At 35.0% G+C, this 17,260-nt stretch overlaps 2 protein-coding genes across 5 annotated transcripts in view; one reads left to right on the forward strand and one right to left on the reverse strand.

The window, feature by feature from the left end:
- Positions 1–17,260, forward strand: part of LOC134839181 (branched-chain alpha-ketoacid dehydrogenase kinase-like) — a 557,313-nt gene that overhangs the window by 246,992 nt on the left and 293,061 nt on the right. The gene's annotated exons all lie outside the window — the stretch shown is intronic.
- Positions 1–17,260, reverse strand: part of LOC134839626 (tyrosine-protein phosphatase non-receptor type 12-like) — a 33,475-nt gene that overhangs the window by 8,302 nt on the left and 7,913 nt on the right. For all 3 annotated transcript variants that reach the window (XM_063855241.1, XM_063855240.1, XM_063855239.1), the window contains 6 exons: positions 16,901–17,035; positions 16,610–16,681; positions 16,166–16,234; positions 8,679–8,857; positions 1,835–1,901; positions 1,352–1,429 (listed from right to left, as the gene is read on the reverse strand). In XM_063855241.1, coding sequence (XP_063711311.1) covers positions 1,352–1,429; positions 1,835–1,901; positions 8,679–8,857; positions 16,166–16,234; positions 16,610–16,681; positions 16,901–17,035 — 600 coding nt within the window. The remainder of the gene's footprint in view (positions 1–1,351; positions 1,430–1,834; positions 1,902–8,678; positions 8,858–16,165; positions 16,235–16,609; positions 16,682–16,900; positions 17,036–17,260) is intronic.

Raw genomic sequence — 17,260 nt, forward strand, 5'->3', positions numbered from 1 at the left:
TTGAAAAAAAAAGTAAATTTATATATAAATTTTTTTTTCAAAAAAAAGCATGCTGTTTTTGTCAAAAGGCAAATGATTCAGGATAGCTGATAACAAATGAGAACAAGAATAGTCGGTAGCTGTTCAAGTAGCACAGAAAAAAAGGTTAGAAAATTAAAACACTCCCGAATACAAAATTCTTTCCCGTTTTCAATGGTCGTAACAAAAAAATGTAGATATGATAGTTCAGGCTCCTAACAAATGTAGTCTAGAAAACCGAAAAAAAAACATTGAAATTAAGAAACTATTGAAGACATTTCAAAGACCTTGAAGCCAACACACCACTTACAAACTCATTCCATGTTTTAGTTTTGTCTCACCCTTTTAGGGTTATGTGGTAAGTAAGTTTCTTCGATATTTTCACCAAACTTTTAACATGTTTAAAAACTTGTCTCAGGAATTCAGGAACAAACAGACACAAAATTGTGCGCCTATCCGGTGCACAGTTTTGCCTCGTAATGAAAACTCTTAATCCCTAGGGCATTACCGTTTGGTTGCTGTGGATTTCTAAAGCATTTTATTTCGAAGTAGTATTATAAATGTTATGGTAAATTACTCTGCGACGAACTATAGCTTCTTGAATTGATAGCAGTTGTCACCTGTGACGATTTGTCGACTGCCGGCAATTGTAATTTGTGTCGAATTGTTGTCGCACGGGTCGGAAAAATAAAAAATTAAAAATCTAAGACAATACATTTTTAAGCCCCTTTTTTACGGTGAAGTTGCTAAAATAAATTAGAATATCAGTTTAAACCCTTTTCACTTGCGACCAATTTTGAAAAAAAAATGGAAAATTTTTCCCTGTGTTCAGGACAAGCAGGTGGAATTGATTCTACTCAGTTTTAGAGGTACCGCTGAAACTTAATTTTACTGATGTCACTCTTAATCTTACAAATGTTGCAACTCTGACTCTCAATTTTAGTTGGGATTTAGAACAACTTTTGTACTAAAAACGAGACTCAATCATTCAAAATAAATTAGCTGGGTATCAAAGTTATTTGGGCAAGGAAAAAAACTTAATTTGAACAAACAGAAACAAATGTTTTTAAAAGTTTTACTTTTCTCTTATTATTTTTTCTTTCAACAATTTCGATGCAGCAAAAAATTAATATTATTTTGTCGAAAAATCTTTTTTTTGCAGGAGCTTTTGTACGTTTCAATTTTAACTGCTTTTATTGTCTTTGTAAAAAGAAAAACCTGGTTAGATTAATTTGGGGCTCTAATCGGATTAGGTCCAAATGCCAATGGGATCATTTGGAGCTATTGGTGATTATTCAAAAGAAACAAATCATCACATTAATCTAGTTCTCACTTTAGTCTGGACCATGTTCTGGCGTTCTCTTCTCAGTTGGAGCACCAGATCAACTAGACTGAAGTCTTCGTGCAGTTTCTGTGCAACAAAATGAATTTCAATCATTGTATTTTAATCAACGTTAAATCACCGACTTTCAAACTAGAGAGCTTAAAAGGTACTTAATTCGATTGTTGCCCAAAGCTTTCCATGAAGTGCCCAAAAACTCGGAAAGTAGGTTTGGTCTGCCAAAGAAAACCCCACTCGTCGCAAAAATCCTAGATAAAACATGTTTTTGAAAACCCCACTCACAAAAATCCTAGATAAAATTTTTTCACTTAATTTTTCTGTTTTCATTTTTACTAGACTTTCCTTTGAGCTTCATAGTATGGTTTTATTTTTCAAAAACACATCGAAGCGCCAATTACATTTTGCAGAAAAACTTTCCCAAAAATCTTAAACACTACTCCCGACCAATCCTATATGACATTTCCAGAAACTAACTTTATTGTGTATGAGCTTGGCAATGTAGAGAAGACATGCAATTGTGCCAGTGCGACCACAGCCAGCGCTGAAAACAATTCAAAAAAGGTATCTAGTTTCCGTCTGATGGTCATGACACTAACTTTTTGGCTTGTTGTTCTAAATTCAGTCTGCTATAGCTGTGATATGCGTTTGCAACTTTTAAAGTTTTTGCTTCACACAAACATTCCGTACTTTTTTCAACATTCAATAGCATTTTTTGAATAGTTGGACAGATTTTTTCCGACCACCAAAAATTGAAACGGATGTGTTTTTTCGCGCTGAAATCACGTTTTTTACGCTTAACTTGTTACGTTTTGTACGCTTAAACCATTGCTTAAGGCAGCAATTAACAGATTTTAAAAAAACTAGAGAGAATGAGTGAATAACTGTTTTCTTATTCTTTCGGGCCACTTTTTGATGTTCTAAGAAACCATTTTTGATAACTTTTTTAGACCACATATGGTTTTGTAGGCTCAAATATACAAAAAATTCTTCTGTAGTTAGGTGACGGGATGTTATGGTGAGTTAAATATTGGTGTTGTGGTCAGTTTGGTATAATAATCGCGCAAAAATTCCATTTTTCGGTAAGTGGGTAGCAAATTAATTTATCTCAGATTTCATTAAAATTTTGAGTGAAGCAAGCTAATTAGTGAATCAAGGTCTAAAAAGATAAATATTCATCATTTTGTGGTATGAATTGAGTGTGCGGAAAATTAAAAAGTAATAATTTCGTTTTTTCTTAATTAGAGTTTTTAAATGAAATTTTAGTTCAAGCACTATAAAAAACAGTCGAAACCTTTCAGGTTTCACCTTGAAACCAACAGTCTCGTTTTCGATTTTAAAATTATTTTATGGAGGAGTGGATCAAAAACGAACATGTTTTACTCTAATTATTAAAACTCTATTAAATCGACTCCAATTATTGAATAATATATATAATCTACTTAATAATTAGAGTTGTAATGATTATATGTTCGTTTCTTCTACTATTTACTAAAATTAGTCTAAAACCATAATTATAATAATGGTATTAGGGTAAAACCTCAAAAGATCCGACTGTTTTAAATAAGTAGATTGTATATATTGTAATTTAGTACACTTTAAAACATTTTCCCAAAAAATTAAACGTTGTCAAGTATCAGTTAAAACACCTGAAACTGGTCTTAAGCTAATTATGACAGCAAAATGTTGATTACCAGTCAAAACGAGGATGCATGAAACTGCTGGTATAAAAACGAGGCCTTGAAGGTTTTAAAAATTTTTGTGACTTATGTGTTTCTTCTAGAAAAATGATGAAATTTTGGAAAAAAAAATGTTGAAATAATTTGCAAATCCGACTTTCGAAGAAGGTGCGGAATATTTGAGCTCGGAAAAAAACGACCAATTTTTTAAATGGTGCGTTTTTTGGAAATTTAAGCGGATTCCGCAACAAGGACGCTCCCTTTGTTCTTATTTTGTTCTTTCATTTTCTTTGATCGTTTCGACAAAATTCTAACATAATTAAAGACCTGTCTCTGGAATCCAGGAACATACAGACAAAAAATTGTGCACCTATTCAGTTCACAGTTTCGCCTCGTTATGATAATTTTCATCAAAAAAGAGCATATAATTGATTATTTTATAATTATAATTGTACTTTCAGCAAAATTGTTGGTAAGCGCCAATTTTAGATGTTTAAACGATTTATAATACATTATACCGATAAAATTTTTGGTGTTATTTTAATAAATTATAATCAATTATAATTGATTATAGTTTTTCCGAAAATCTCTTATAATCTGTTATAATCTTTTATAATAAGTTATAATCCTTTTTCTATCAAAAAATTGTTTCACAAAAAAAATCAATTATAATGGATAATAATTTAGCTATTCGGCATGAAAACACAGTAAAAACTAATTTAATTTAATTTTAAGCTATAAGCAGGGGCGTATCTAGGATTTTCTCGAGGGAGGGGGGAGCGGATTTCGAAAAATTTTCAAAAGGTAAAAGTTTGAAGAAAAAAAAAACAGGACAAAAAAGGCAAAAGTTTGAAAAAAAAACAGGACAAAAAAGGCAATTTTATGCAATTTTTGGAAAACTTTGACCAAAAAATTTCGCTTTTTCGACGCGCACTCGCCCCTTAAAATTAGTATATATTGGCGCCGAAGGCTCTTTTGGAAAATTTTAAGGCTCCGTCACCAAAAATGGATGTCTCAAGATAGATCAAAGGGGGACCCTTTGGGTCGGTATGAGGTCGAATCCCTGAGGGGAAGGGCGTCCGTCGCACCCCCCCCCCTAAATCCGCCCCTGGCCATAAGTACAAAATTAGAATTTCTCTTATTTCGGTAACCAATTGAAAAGCACACAAGTAATGAACTGAAAAGCGCACAAAACAAAACAAAAATAAAACGAAATGAAGCGATGACGTTTGTTGAACAATAATGGATTATAATTCAATAAAATTTGAAAAAATAAATTCAATAAATAATCGATTATAATCGATTGTAATCGATTATAATGATTTTTACTGTTTCCAAAAAGAGTAACATTATAATCCAACCTTAATCAATTCTTTTTGAAATTTATGGAGACTGACAATAAAAATCCATTATAATCTATTATTTTGTATTTTTACTGAGTGCGGGTAGTATAGAATACCCATCCCTATAATCGAGTATACAAAAAATAAAGCATATGCCATAACTGTAGCTAGTATCAAATCTCCCTTGTAAATTCTAACTCTTCTATTCTTTGTCGAAATCGGTTATTTGAAACCAAATCACACCGAGCAAAATTATTCCATCTTTTTTTTCGAAAGTCCGAAGAATTATTCACTACTCAACATCAGTATTGGTAAAACGATTCTCGGCTTCATTTAGTTGGGTTTGCATAGGTTTTCATTAGATTTAATTCTACCCCATCACTTAAACACTTGACGTTTATCGCGGACATTCGTCTGTGACCTGTTTTAGACAAAAACAAAAGATTCCCCTATTTTGTGAGGTGAGGTCCAAACACGCAATAGCAGCGAGGTCCAATTTTTCTGTGCTATATGCCCCAAGAAATATATTCTTGTAAACATCTGGTATTTGGAATCATATATCACAGCTTGGCTAAATATTTTGGGGTATCACAACAGGAAATTGAGTGAAACTTTGACAAATGTGAGCATCAATAGACACTTTTATTTATCGTATCTGCAATATTACTTATTCTTTGATGGGGCTGATTACTTTGGGCGGCTGATAACTTTGATGCAATCTGGTTTACCGTAAATGGCGATGAATTACGTAGTATTAAAAGCGTTGATTAAACTATCAAAACCAGGGCGGATTAAAAGGGGGGGGGGGGGGCGGATGAACGCGCCCCCCAGGGATTCGAACACCTGCCGAACTAAAGGGTCCCCCTTTTGTACTATTTTGAGATATCAATTTTTGGCTGACGGACACTAAAAAATTTCTAAAAGAGCCTTCGCGCCAATATATACTAATTTTAAGGGGCGAGCGCCTTTTTTGGCCTGTTTTTTCTCAAACTTTTGCTAGCAGCGCAGAAAAAATGGCTAAATAAGTGTCTCTTGGGTGGCTTGGGAGACCTCGGAAAATCAATTTGATAAACCTAAGAAACAAAAAAAAGGTCGACAAATTTTTCGAAATTATTTGGAAAATCCGCTCCCACCCTCGAGAAAATCCAAGATACGCCACTGATCAAACCCTATTCAAAAAATAACAAGACTGCTGGTAAATCAAGGTAGAACTTTGAATGTTCTGATTGCACTTTAATGTTTTTTGGATGAAAAGTTTTTTTAAAGTAGTCATTTCAAGGTGTTTTTTTAATTCTTTTTGTTCAATTTATCCACCCATGCGCTAATGTGATTTATTTAGCGTCTGTACTAATTTTAAAACCAAAGAGTTTTCTTCAGTTCGGTTTGAAACGCTTTATTCTGCCGCTTACGCTTGGTCTAAGAACGCAATATATCGCGCGTTAATTATCCAAAGTTGGCTAAGTTAGCAATTTTTAAAACCTGATAATTTAACAAAATAACCTTTCAGATGGTATAACCCGATAAAATTTCAGACGGTCTTAAAAAATCCATCAAAATTGCAAACTAAAAACTCGAAAATTGACTGAATAAAAAAACAACCCGCCCATGCATAAATGTTCGACTGCCCCTTAATCGATATAGAACAGTTTTTGATCAAAAGATTATTGAAAAACCATAAATTTTTGACAAGTTTAAGCATCAAACGTAAAAACTTAAATTGTAGTTAAATAATATGACCTATAAGCTTGCCTATATTCTATTTGGATCACCTTTCTGGAAGGAAAATTTGCTATCCATAAAAAAAATTGCGTTAGGCTTTCAGTATAATATACAAAAAATTGAAATAGCATAAATTAGTCCAGAGCCATTCCAAATTGAACCCCTTAGAGTTATAAAAAATTGCAGGTAAAATATCTTTTTAAACCTGATCTTAGAGAGTCATTATCGTCAATTCATTATATAGAAATAATTTTAAAACTATTTTTTCGATTTGAGAATTTTGACTGAGTAAAGAGAAACACGCTAACATAAGTATTTTGCACTTTTTTTAGAGTCGGAACAACAAAAACGAGCATATCAGGACGGAGTCCTGAAAAATCCAACCGCCCATCAATGTCTATGGAGCAGTATTTCAAGTTTTGATTTGAACAAATAAAATTAGATAAAATCCCGCGTAAAACAAAAGGAGATAGAAAAAAAACGCAAAACTTTTTTTGAAAATCATCTCCCAGCAAGCTAATTGAAGAATAAAGGATATGTTTAGCACGCTGTGACGTAATAGTTAGAACAGAGAGGCCTGTCAGTATTCAATTTGGAGCGAACTCTGAGCCGGATTAAATGAACTCTCTTGTGTTAATAGCAACAAAAGCTGGTATCAGGGCAAAGACCAGAATTTTCCGACTGGCCGTTAGAGCCTAAGCAAAATTTCATTTTTTTCACTAAATTGATGAAAAAAGGTTTGAAAATTGGTTTTGGTTTTCATTTTTTTTTTCGCTCTTAGTATTCAACCGGACGCTTTTTAAAGCAAAATTGATGATACTAGATTCAACTAACGTATTAGCAGTTCTTACTGGCTTGCCTCAAATCATTTTTGAACATTCGGAGCCGGAGTAAACAACCCCTCAAGCGATAATATATCGAGCAATTAATTGTCCCAGGTTAGCCAAATTGACATTTCTAAGCCGCCGAACTTTGCAAAAAATGACTACAGGTGAAATATTCTGTAAATTTGAGCTCAAAGCAACAATACCTATCAGATGACATTTAAAACGCCGTTCAAAAATGACCAGTTGAAAATCGAACAATTATTGAAGACAGAACCATACCAAGCAAAAATAATCCATCTTTTCTTTGCAAATCGGAACAAAACAGTCGCAGTCATTTTTGGATTACTTAAACTTTAATGAGTAACAGATCTCAAAAGGGAGGCATGTTTTCAGAAATTGCGTGTAAAAGCTCCAGAGATGCCGTTTTCTAGCTCTGCTTTGGATGGCTTCAGATTCAATCTCGATTATTTTTCTGTCAAAAACTTCAGACTTTGCTGAGACTTTTTCTCCTGAATGGAGACAAAAATATTTTAAAAAGTTTCCTCAAAAATGCGTAACAACGGATCATAGAGCCCATGTTGATTCTTCTAGACAGTAAACGTTGTTTTCATTGTCTCGTAAAACAAACTCTTGGGTGTGGTTTGTTGGCAGGGGTGCATTTAGAGAGGGGGTAAAAACACAGACGCTTATATTCAGAGTTTTGCCTCCCCTTTCCTTTACAAAACGTTTCAAAGTTATTTGGAAAAATTTGGCTAAAAATTGACGAGCCATCCTTCCACACATTTTTTATTTTATTTTTGGCGCCAAAGGTGCTCTTGGGAAAATTTAGGTTCAATTGGCCGAAAACTTTGCCGTAAAAGTAGACCAAACCCTTCCTTTTTTTCTCCTTGTCAAACTTTTTCTTCAGGGGACTCCTTTTTTATACATTTTTGCATCAATTTTTGGCCGACTGGATGTATCATTTTACTGAACACACCAGAGCCTGAAAGTCCGCTGTACTCTTCGGCTAATTGAACCCCTGGCCACCCAAAGAGCTTCTTTTTAGCACTTTTATAAGACATCAATTTCAAGCCAACCAAAAATTTCGTAAGGGGACTCTGCGTCAATTGACCAAACTTGAGGAAGATTGCACATTGAAAAAAAAAATCGAGAAAATTTTCCAAAAAATGCCTAAAAACAATATTTTTGTCCCGTTTTTTTCTAAATTGCTTTTAGTTCTAAGAAGTTGGACAAATGATGTCTCTTGATTGTTTCGGGGTGCTCGGAAAAGCAATGGATCGTTGTAAAAGAAAATCAATTTGGTCGAACTCAAGGTCGATTTGGAAGAATGTCAAAATTTAAAAAAAGTTTTTGAAACTCCTCTCGGGAAAATCTCAAATCCGTCCTTAATTAATATACCATTTATGAAGTAGAAAGACACAACGCCAAATTGAACAACTTTGTGGTCATTTTTGTGGACTTTTCATTCATAAATTTTCAAAAAATGTTAGAAAACGGACTTTTTGGCCTGTGTGTTGAAAATAGCTAGAAGATAAAACTGTTTCAAAATAGTCATAATAGTTTTTAAACGGCCTCATTTTCGAGCATTTTTGCAATTTTTAACCTCCATACTCGAAATCGACCCCTGCTGAAAACATTTCTATATGTTTTTATCTGTTTGCTGAGGGCTAAAATCGCAGCAAGAGCCCAAAGCCATTCGCAATAATCTTGAATATCTTTTAATTTACACTAGGAGACAATCAACACTTTTTACCTGCAGTGTACAAGTGGAATGTAGTATGAGTCAGTGGCCACATCTAGCTTCTCCTCCAGGAACTCACTCAGCTGGTCCAGCAGTGTCTCTATCTTGTTGAAGTGGCCGGACACTCCGAAGTCAGGCCACCCAGTGTATTGCACGTGCTTCACTTTACGCTTCTCAGTACAGCCCGAACTCTGCCAACAGGTTTAAGGGGGCCCATCAAGCTGTTGCCTTTTTTCCTAGACCCTCATCTTATAAATTATCTTTTTTATTGTTGTCTTACGTTTAATTATGGCTGAAGGTTTCATATTACGATGTACAAATCTGTTCACAATGGTTAGTTCGTTCACCATGCCAAGTTTCATCGAATTATGACTACATTTAATAAAATTTTAAAATAGTGTACCCCTTAAAACACTAAACTAAACTAAACAAAACTAGGGTAAAAGAATACGAAAGTAATACTGTATCAAAAGAGTTCTATAAAATGCGATCACTGAAACGTACACAGATTCACTCCGAAGGAGTGTGTATGTTCAAAGTCAGACATAACCAAAAAATAAGTAATAATAGTTAAATAGACAATCATAACACTTCCCTCAATTGGGAAAGTTTCAAACTAACTACTGTAAATTTACTACAAATATCTTCTCCTAGGATGTCCGGAAAAAAATTATATAAATCACAACAATTATAGACACAAAGAGAAAAAAAAATAATCAGCATCAGTTTAAAGAACTATCCGGCCAGTTTAAAGAACTAGTCAGCATCAGTTTAAAGAACTAGTCAGGTCGTAGTCGTTGGCAAAGTCGAGACTTAGATTGCATCTGGCGGAGATACATCTGTGTTAGCTCCCGGTCTGAAATTCAAGTCTTGTAGGGCAGTAGTAGGTGTGATAGAGGTTGCAGTAGGAGCTGGTTTTTTTGAGACCGAGCAATCCCATGTAGGGATCTATTGACTCGATAAATCTTCCCCATCTAGAAAAACATATTTTTATTTTAATATTAAAGTCCAACTCTTTTTTTCGATGGAATCCGTTCCCTCCTCCTGATGTCTAAGTAAACCCATAAAGTTGACAGAAGGCTCTCTACCAACATCACTGCATGGAAAACCATCAATTGCCCATTCCCATTCACTAAGTCCATAGATAAAATTGTAATTTGAACGATTCATCTTCGGCTAAGTAACCAGTTGGTGAGGCTTGAACGGCTCTCTTCGGTTGGAAGCGAAATTTCTGTCAGTGTTCTCCTTTCTTTTTGGGTTGGGGTGGTCTCCTGTGTTTTTGTAGTTTCGGACACGAGGGTTATGATGAAGATATCATGGCTGTTTCTGCTCGAGTTTTCGGTCCGTTTCTCCTGTTTTGGAGTAGATAAATGCCTGCTAGAAGATTTTTGTTGAGGCACGGGTAAAGTGATGTTTCCCTTTAATGTTCAAGCCTTCTTTCCATTGGGGTTCAGCAAGGTAATGTCTCATTTCCTACACATTTTAATGTCAACAGATAAATGGTTGGTTTTGATATGCTGACAACTTTGTCTCCGATTTCGCGATAAAAGGGGTTTTCTATTTTTAGCAACCAATACCTTTCGAAAGAACCTAACTTTTTTGATAGTCCTATCAGTTTGTGTCTGGTAGCGTGTTGGTTCTTATTGGTTGGGGAAGTAGATGGCTCTGACTCGTAACCTTTCTCCGAAGAGTTCTGATTTTTGGTTTTAGACCAACGGGTCCAAGAATCCATCTTCCACTCTATCACTTGCCTCGCAATCCAAACTGTGATTTGGAATTTCATCTCGAAAGTGTTTTCTATATTATGTTCGGTTTTCTGTTGTAGTGCTTCTCGAATTGGACACAATTGAGTGTCGGTTGGATCGTGCTCCATAAGTTCCAGATAATTTTGATAATCCTTCGTTAAGCGAGGGTTTAGCTGATTCGGAGGTAATTAAGAGTAGTTTCAACTACTATAATCAATTGTTTGACTAGTCTGTTGGATCGACAGTCTTTAACTGTACAGGAATGTATGTTTATTTTGTTTGTGTCACCAAATGTTTTTAGTTCGCGACTGATAAAGTAGGTAGCAGGACCCACTCTACATTTTTTTGAAAAGCCATGTAAAAGATTGTAGTTTTGAAGGAATTGAATGATTGGTTTTGTTGATGGGCTTGAGGTAATTTCCGCAGATGGGAATTTGGCAAACTTATCGATAGAGAGTAAACTGTGTTTTTGGTTAGCCCAGTTAATATTCAATGGACCGGCAGAACCCAAATCAATTTTTTCATTCGCCGCAGTGAAGGTCGGTAGTAGTTTCACATCAGAAGACAAGATTGAGGGTTTTAAAATTTTACCGGCACTAACGAAGTCAGAGCATTTTTTTGTGAAACCAGATCAGTCGGTTGATGTGAGGCCGCCACGCATATTCAGAGAAAACTTTCATTCCAAAATGTCCAGTTTGGGTCTGGTCATGAAATTTCATCACTGCACCTCTGAATGCAAACAGCACTACCATTGGAATTGTGGAAGTTGAGGTAAAAATGATAGAATTTTTTTCCAAATTGTTTTGAGTGCAAATCCCATTTTTCCTCCAAGACTTTAAGCAATGGTTTGAGGAAATCATCTTGTTCAGTAGGAAGATCGAGAATTCTGGTATTGAAGAGTTAATATCCAGAGGTGCTAATATTTTATGTGCCAAGGCTAGAAGTTTTGTTTTTGGGTTCTCTTTATCAAAGGAAACATGAATGCACGAGGAAGTAGGAATAGCTACAAATTGGTTATTTTCGTTTATACTTTTTAAAATGTTTACATCTTTTGGGTTTTTTTAAAATTTTTGGATTGATTGATAAAAGGAATAATAAAAATTTAATTGAGAAACCATTTTTTCATAAATCATTTTATACGAAATCCAGAGGAATACATTTTGAGGAGAAAAAATGATATCAAATATGGTTTGAATCACAAACTTTCCAAGCAGATCTAAAAATCTGTAACAGTGAGCTCAAAAGTTTTTTTTACGTCAAACTGCGTCATTGGAAAATTCCAAACTGTGATCAATCAATTTGTTGCTATTTACAGAATGAGTATTTGTATCCAAAAGATTTGAAAATATATTTCTTATTTTGTTCACGGCCACCAATTTTCCTTCAAGTGTGAAATTGAGGTGGGTTTTCCATTTGGAATTCTTGAAAAAAGATCGGATAAGCCCATATCCTTTCACGCCTGATATATAACTGTGAAATTAAAATATATTAATCTGTCTACCCAGCGTGTTAACTGCAATGAGATGTTTTTTTTTGTTGAATACTGGATAAGGCTGATAAAAGTGCTTTATGGTAAAAACTTCAAACTCTGACCCATTCAGATAATTTTTCGTAGTGTTCGACCGCCCATACTAGTCCTAAGAACTCTATTTCTTTGTTGGAATAATTTTGCTCATGTGTGTTAAGGAAGCTGCTTACAAGCTTACAAAAGCGACCGTTTTCCAAACCCTCCTATGGAGTTGAAATGTTCTAGGGATTCACCGCGACCGCTGTGAGAGACGTCTGTTTTCACTCTTGAATTATTTCATACGTCCATTTTACGATTTGTTTTTGATCTTCTCGAATGCAATTGAATGTGTATTATAGCACGTAAAATCAACTTTTTATTTGAAAGAGGTCGTATTATTTTTGGAAACGGATAAACCATTAATTGAGAGCGTTTTACCCTCCGTGAAATATGTTCCAAATCTTGCAATTTATATGTCTAACGACTCAATTTCTTGCTTCAAAAAATGGGCTTTTTGCCTATTTATTTGCAAGTTTTTGGTTCTCCAGAATGGAAAAAACTGGGTTGATAATGTTTTTGTGTTCTTTAAGAGATCGTTTGGATCCAATTAATATGTCGTCAATGTAAAATGCAGTAAAAAATTGGGCCAAGGGTTTAATTCATGAAATGTGGAAATTCGTATGGCATATCACCAAGCAAGGAAAATTCAGTTAAAAATTGGTATGTTGCGGTCAAATTTCATCCGACTATTCTTTCAGTTGCATTGTCTTATCTAGAAAAACTTGAATATGGGCATTTTTTGTCTAAATTTGTCTCCTTCGATTACTTCTGCGGTTTTTGCGGCTACGTTGTCTACCAAACGGCGAATGTGTGTGATTTGGTTCTTATTTTTGTACACTTAATTGATGACAAACTTCGAGTCGAGTGATTATTTGATTGATTTGTTTTTTTACAGGTTATCACAAGGACTTGCAGAATAGTCGATATCGTAACTTTCTAAATTCTTCTTGTGTCTTTCGGATATTAATGTTTATGAGACTATTAATCATATTTGTTTGTACTGGTCTTAAAGGGCTGTGAAAGTGTGTGATTTTTGGTTGATTTTTAATCTTTTTAAATTTTTTTCTGGACTTTTTTGTTTTTTTTTACACGATATTTCGTACACCTTGGTTTTATTTTTCGACATTATTTACAGGCGACATTGACCTAATCTTTTAAATTTTAGTCTCGGATTTCAGATATGGAAAACCTTCTGCTTTACTTCTCTGCCAGCTTTCTGAAGATTATCGTTCCCAAGGGTATTGCGCTGTTAAGAAATGCGGTGTATATTTGTGTGACCATCTGTTGGATCTGATAAGAAGTTCGGCTTTTCCGATATCTTTTATTGCGTCGTCCGTGAGTCCTAAGTATAGGTTTTTATTTGCTAGGTCTACTGGGTGAATTTTAAAAAAGGGTCTCGGAATTTCTATTCCTTGATGACATTCTTCTTCATAAAACTAAGGTGGCTGGCTGAGTCGACTCGAATTTTCATGTGTTCGAGGTACTCCTCTCCTAAGCCACTGTTTAACAGCTTTTTCAGTTCTTTTCCGTCGGAATTAGAAATCGTAGTTAAGTTCAGAACTGAGTATTCATTGATATCACTTTGTCCAGCTAGTTTCCTTGCGTTAATTTTTTTGATTAGTTACTTTAAAAAATACAGAATCCTGTAGAACCTGGAGAATTTACATAGTTATATACAGAATTGGAACTATCGACGAAACTGACATTTGTTTTTGAATTACAATTCTTTCTAAAATGGCCCTTATAGTTCCAAGCTGTACAATCTGCGTCCTTTGCCAGACAAACTGCGAGCTACCCTTTTTAAATTTGTTGTTCTCTTTTAACCTTAAGGTTTGATGGAAACGTTGTTGATAACTCTGGGATATCGTGTTTTTTTGTCATTTTGAGATAGTTTGATATTCCCTCCTCGTCTACTATAGCTGGATTTATTTCATCCATCTAGTAGTGCCACTGTGTCGGCTAAAAACCTCGTTGGATACCGTAACTTTTCCTGTTTTTATTAAATATATCTCGTTTCCTTTTCTTCTCCGCAGGGTGTATCACACTTTTTGGCCTTTTTCGCAAGGGCTCCTAAAACTGTTTGAGACTCTCTTGATCTCGCTGTCTTCTGTTTAGCATCTCTTCAAAAGTGATGTTTGATTTTCTGATGAAGGTGAGGTTCAGGTATTCCCTAAACTCGTGGAATTTTATCCCTAGGATTTTCCTTTTTTGTAAATTTTTGAGCAAAAAGTATTTTTCTCTCATTCCCAAGGCTAGAAATAACGTGAACTCGATTTTTTTTATTTTCTTCCTCCTCTCCTGTCTCATCCCGCCAAACAAAGTCAATTCTATCCTGGTTGACGCATTTTCTTTGTCTTCGTATCTACGTTTTTGATTCTAGTTATCTGTCTAGTCTTATTGCCTTCTCTTGGTCGCTTTTTGTGTCTGGGGTCTGGAGCTTCTTGGAATATTGCCGGAGTCGCTGTTTTTGGATCCGAAAAATAAATGAGGTTATTGATGTCGATGTTTTCTTTGGCTATCAGTGCCAATTTAAACATATCATTCCAATCTTCCCCACGGGATAGTAGGATCCATCGTATGATTTTGCCAGAATGGAGGTACTCTCCTCATGCCATATTCTGCACTTGCCTTAGCCAAATTAAAATGTTTAACTAGTACGTTAACTTCAAAGATTAAGTTAAAATGAACTAAACAACAGTAAAGGAATACGAAAAAAACTGTATTAAACTGTACTGCAAAATGAGATCAAGATTCATTCCGAAGGAGTGTGTATGTTTAAGTTCACAAGTTAGCAAACAAAAAGCAATTGCAATTAAATCGACAATCACAACAACGTTGAAGTACAGTCAAGCAACAAAGAATTTGAAATTATTTTATTTCAACGAAAAACTGAACGAATTTTCTCTGCAATTCTTTATGATATTGACACAAGCTAGACTTCAAATTTTGACACAAGCAAAGTTCAAATTTTGACACAAGCTAGACTAAACTATTTAAAAGGACTCAGTTGACAAACTCTGAGAAATCTTTTTTCGAAGGCGTAAATAAGCCACTATCTCAAAACTAGTTTTAGAGGTTTTCTTGTTGCGCAAATATCCTCACAAAGAAAAATCACTCCTTAAGCTGCCTTAATTGATAAAGAACACTATGAACACAATTACTTTTTCCGGTGTAAAAAACCGTTAAATATTTTATTATTCAATTCGCATTAACGATCGATTTTAGTCAGGAAGAGAATCATTCCATCAAAAATTTCAAAAAAAAATTACTGCTAAACCGACGCACAGGAATCTCATTAGGAGACTTATGTTGTGTAATTTGAGCTTTACCCAAGAGCTTTACGTGTATATGTCGTGAAAACAGATATGACCGTTTTTCGACGCCGAACCAGGTAAGTATGTTAAATCTGTAATTTGTCACTTTTAGGCAGCATAATGAGTAAGTCAAGCTCATCAGCTTCCCAAAAAACTTATTTGAGCCCTTAAGTTCAAATTGCTTATAATGTTTGTGAGGTTGTTTCCACAGCACGAACACCTCTAAAATTAGTTTTGATATGCTGGCTAATTTACGCCTTCAAAACAAGATTTCTCAAATTTTGTTGCGGTTAAGCCCTTTCGAATAATTTCATCTATCTTTTGTGGAAGTTAAAACCCTGTATCTTAAATAGTTGCAGAGAAAACTAACAAAATGTTTTAAAAAACTCAATCATTTTTAAATAAAAGTGAACTTTTTGTTACTGTGTCTGTAGTTATGAAAAGTAGTTTTGAAAAAGTGACTGTAATTTTGAAAAAATGAACCAAACCTTTTCGCGGTCGACTGGACTCCATGAATCCCGGTAATGGACACAATGCAAAAACACCCGTGCAAGTAATATGCTAAATGGAGTCTTGGAATAAAAATTAGGTGGGGTTGGCATCCCTTTATTCCTCAAGATTTCAACCCCCCCCCCCCGCCAACCAAAGAAAACTCCTTTTGCAACAACTATTTGCTCTCCAATTTTTTTTGAGTTTTGGGAGGGCTAGGAAAACTTATTTGGTTGCCTATAAAATTGACTAACAAACTTTTGGAGCGATTTTCGAAATCTGCCCCGAGATCCCTGATCCTCACTTTGCCATGTGTTTTTGGAACATTCATGTATATTTCGCATTCTGTGGAATATATTTTTTCTAATTTTAAGACATACATACCGATGGCACTAGACTAGTCACTACCAGGTGTCTCACTGTCAGATCTCCAAACAAGGGGGTACACGACTCCTGAAATACATGATTCAGTTCAATCCATTTATAATAAAAATAAGCAACTACCCAGCAAACACTCACTAAGGGTGAAGCAACACTACCCATCACCCTAAAATAGCCAAAAAATTACATGTACATCTTAACTGAGGGCACAACAGCGGTTATCCGTCAAGAGCTGAACAGCTCGTATTTTGGTCCTTTCGCTTGTGAATAAAGAGTCTTAAAATTTGAGTAATAAATTGTTTCAGGCAGGCAATATACAGGCGTTCTCTATAAATGCCACTTTAGTTAACTTGGTACTGCCTGGGAGATCATCATTAGATCTAAAGAATACGTTTGCAGATGTTATGCTATTTAGCTGAAAATAGTGTTTTCCTTTAAGAAACTTACAAGTTCTACTAAGAATTTATCTGTCTCAAATGGCTCGTTGATGATGGTCGGAAAGTACTGCTCACACTTTTTCTGAAACAAATGTTTTTTTTTCATTTCGATATCAGAAATTGCTTTTGCACTAAATTTGCGTGGTAATTTTTTTTTCATAAAACGATTATCATGAATTGGTAAATTGGTCCCTGAACAACTTGAATTTATGAATATTCGGATGCTTGTAATTTTATCAAATCTCAATTACTCCAATAAACCACCCTCCGCCCCCCCCTCCCTCCGTGTAACTGAGCATACCCGTCCGTTCTCCTGGAAGTCGCAGAGCATGAGGATGGAACTGACTCTGTTTGTCCAGCACATGAGCCAGAAGTCGAACACGGTGCCAGGGAGGGGTGCCTGACTCGCTACCATCAGGTTCAGTCCATTGTAGTCCTGCAGATACGCATCAGAAAACATGAGATTCAATTAATCAGTTGCATTTTCAAGATCTTGTAAACTATTTCTCCCCTTTGGTACCTTGTAACGAATCCCTCCCCCTATCAAGAAATAATTGAACAGCTAAGCATATATGAATTTTGTACCTTGTAACGAATTTCCCCCTTTGGCAACAGATCCCATTTTCAATGATGCTTAACTGTTTAAGAGACTCAGTCCTAT

The sequence above is a fragment of the Symsagittifera roscoffensis genome, chromosome 2 (genome assembly GCF_963678635.1).
Source record: "Symsagittifera roscoffensis chromosome 2, txSymRosc1.1, whole genome shotgun sequence".
In the NCBI taxonomy this organism is placed as follows: domain Eukaryota; kingdom Metazoa; phylum Xenacoelomorpha; order Acoela; family Convolutidae; genus Symsagittifera; species Symsagittifera roscoffensis.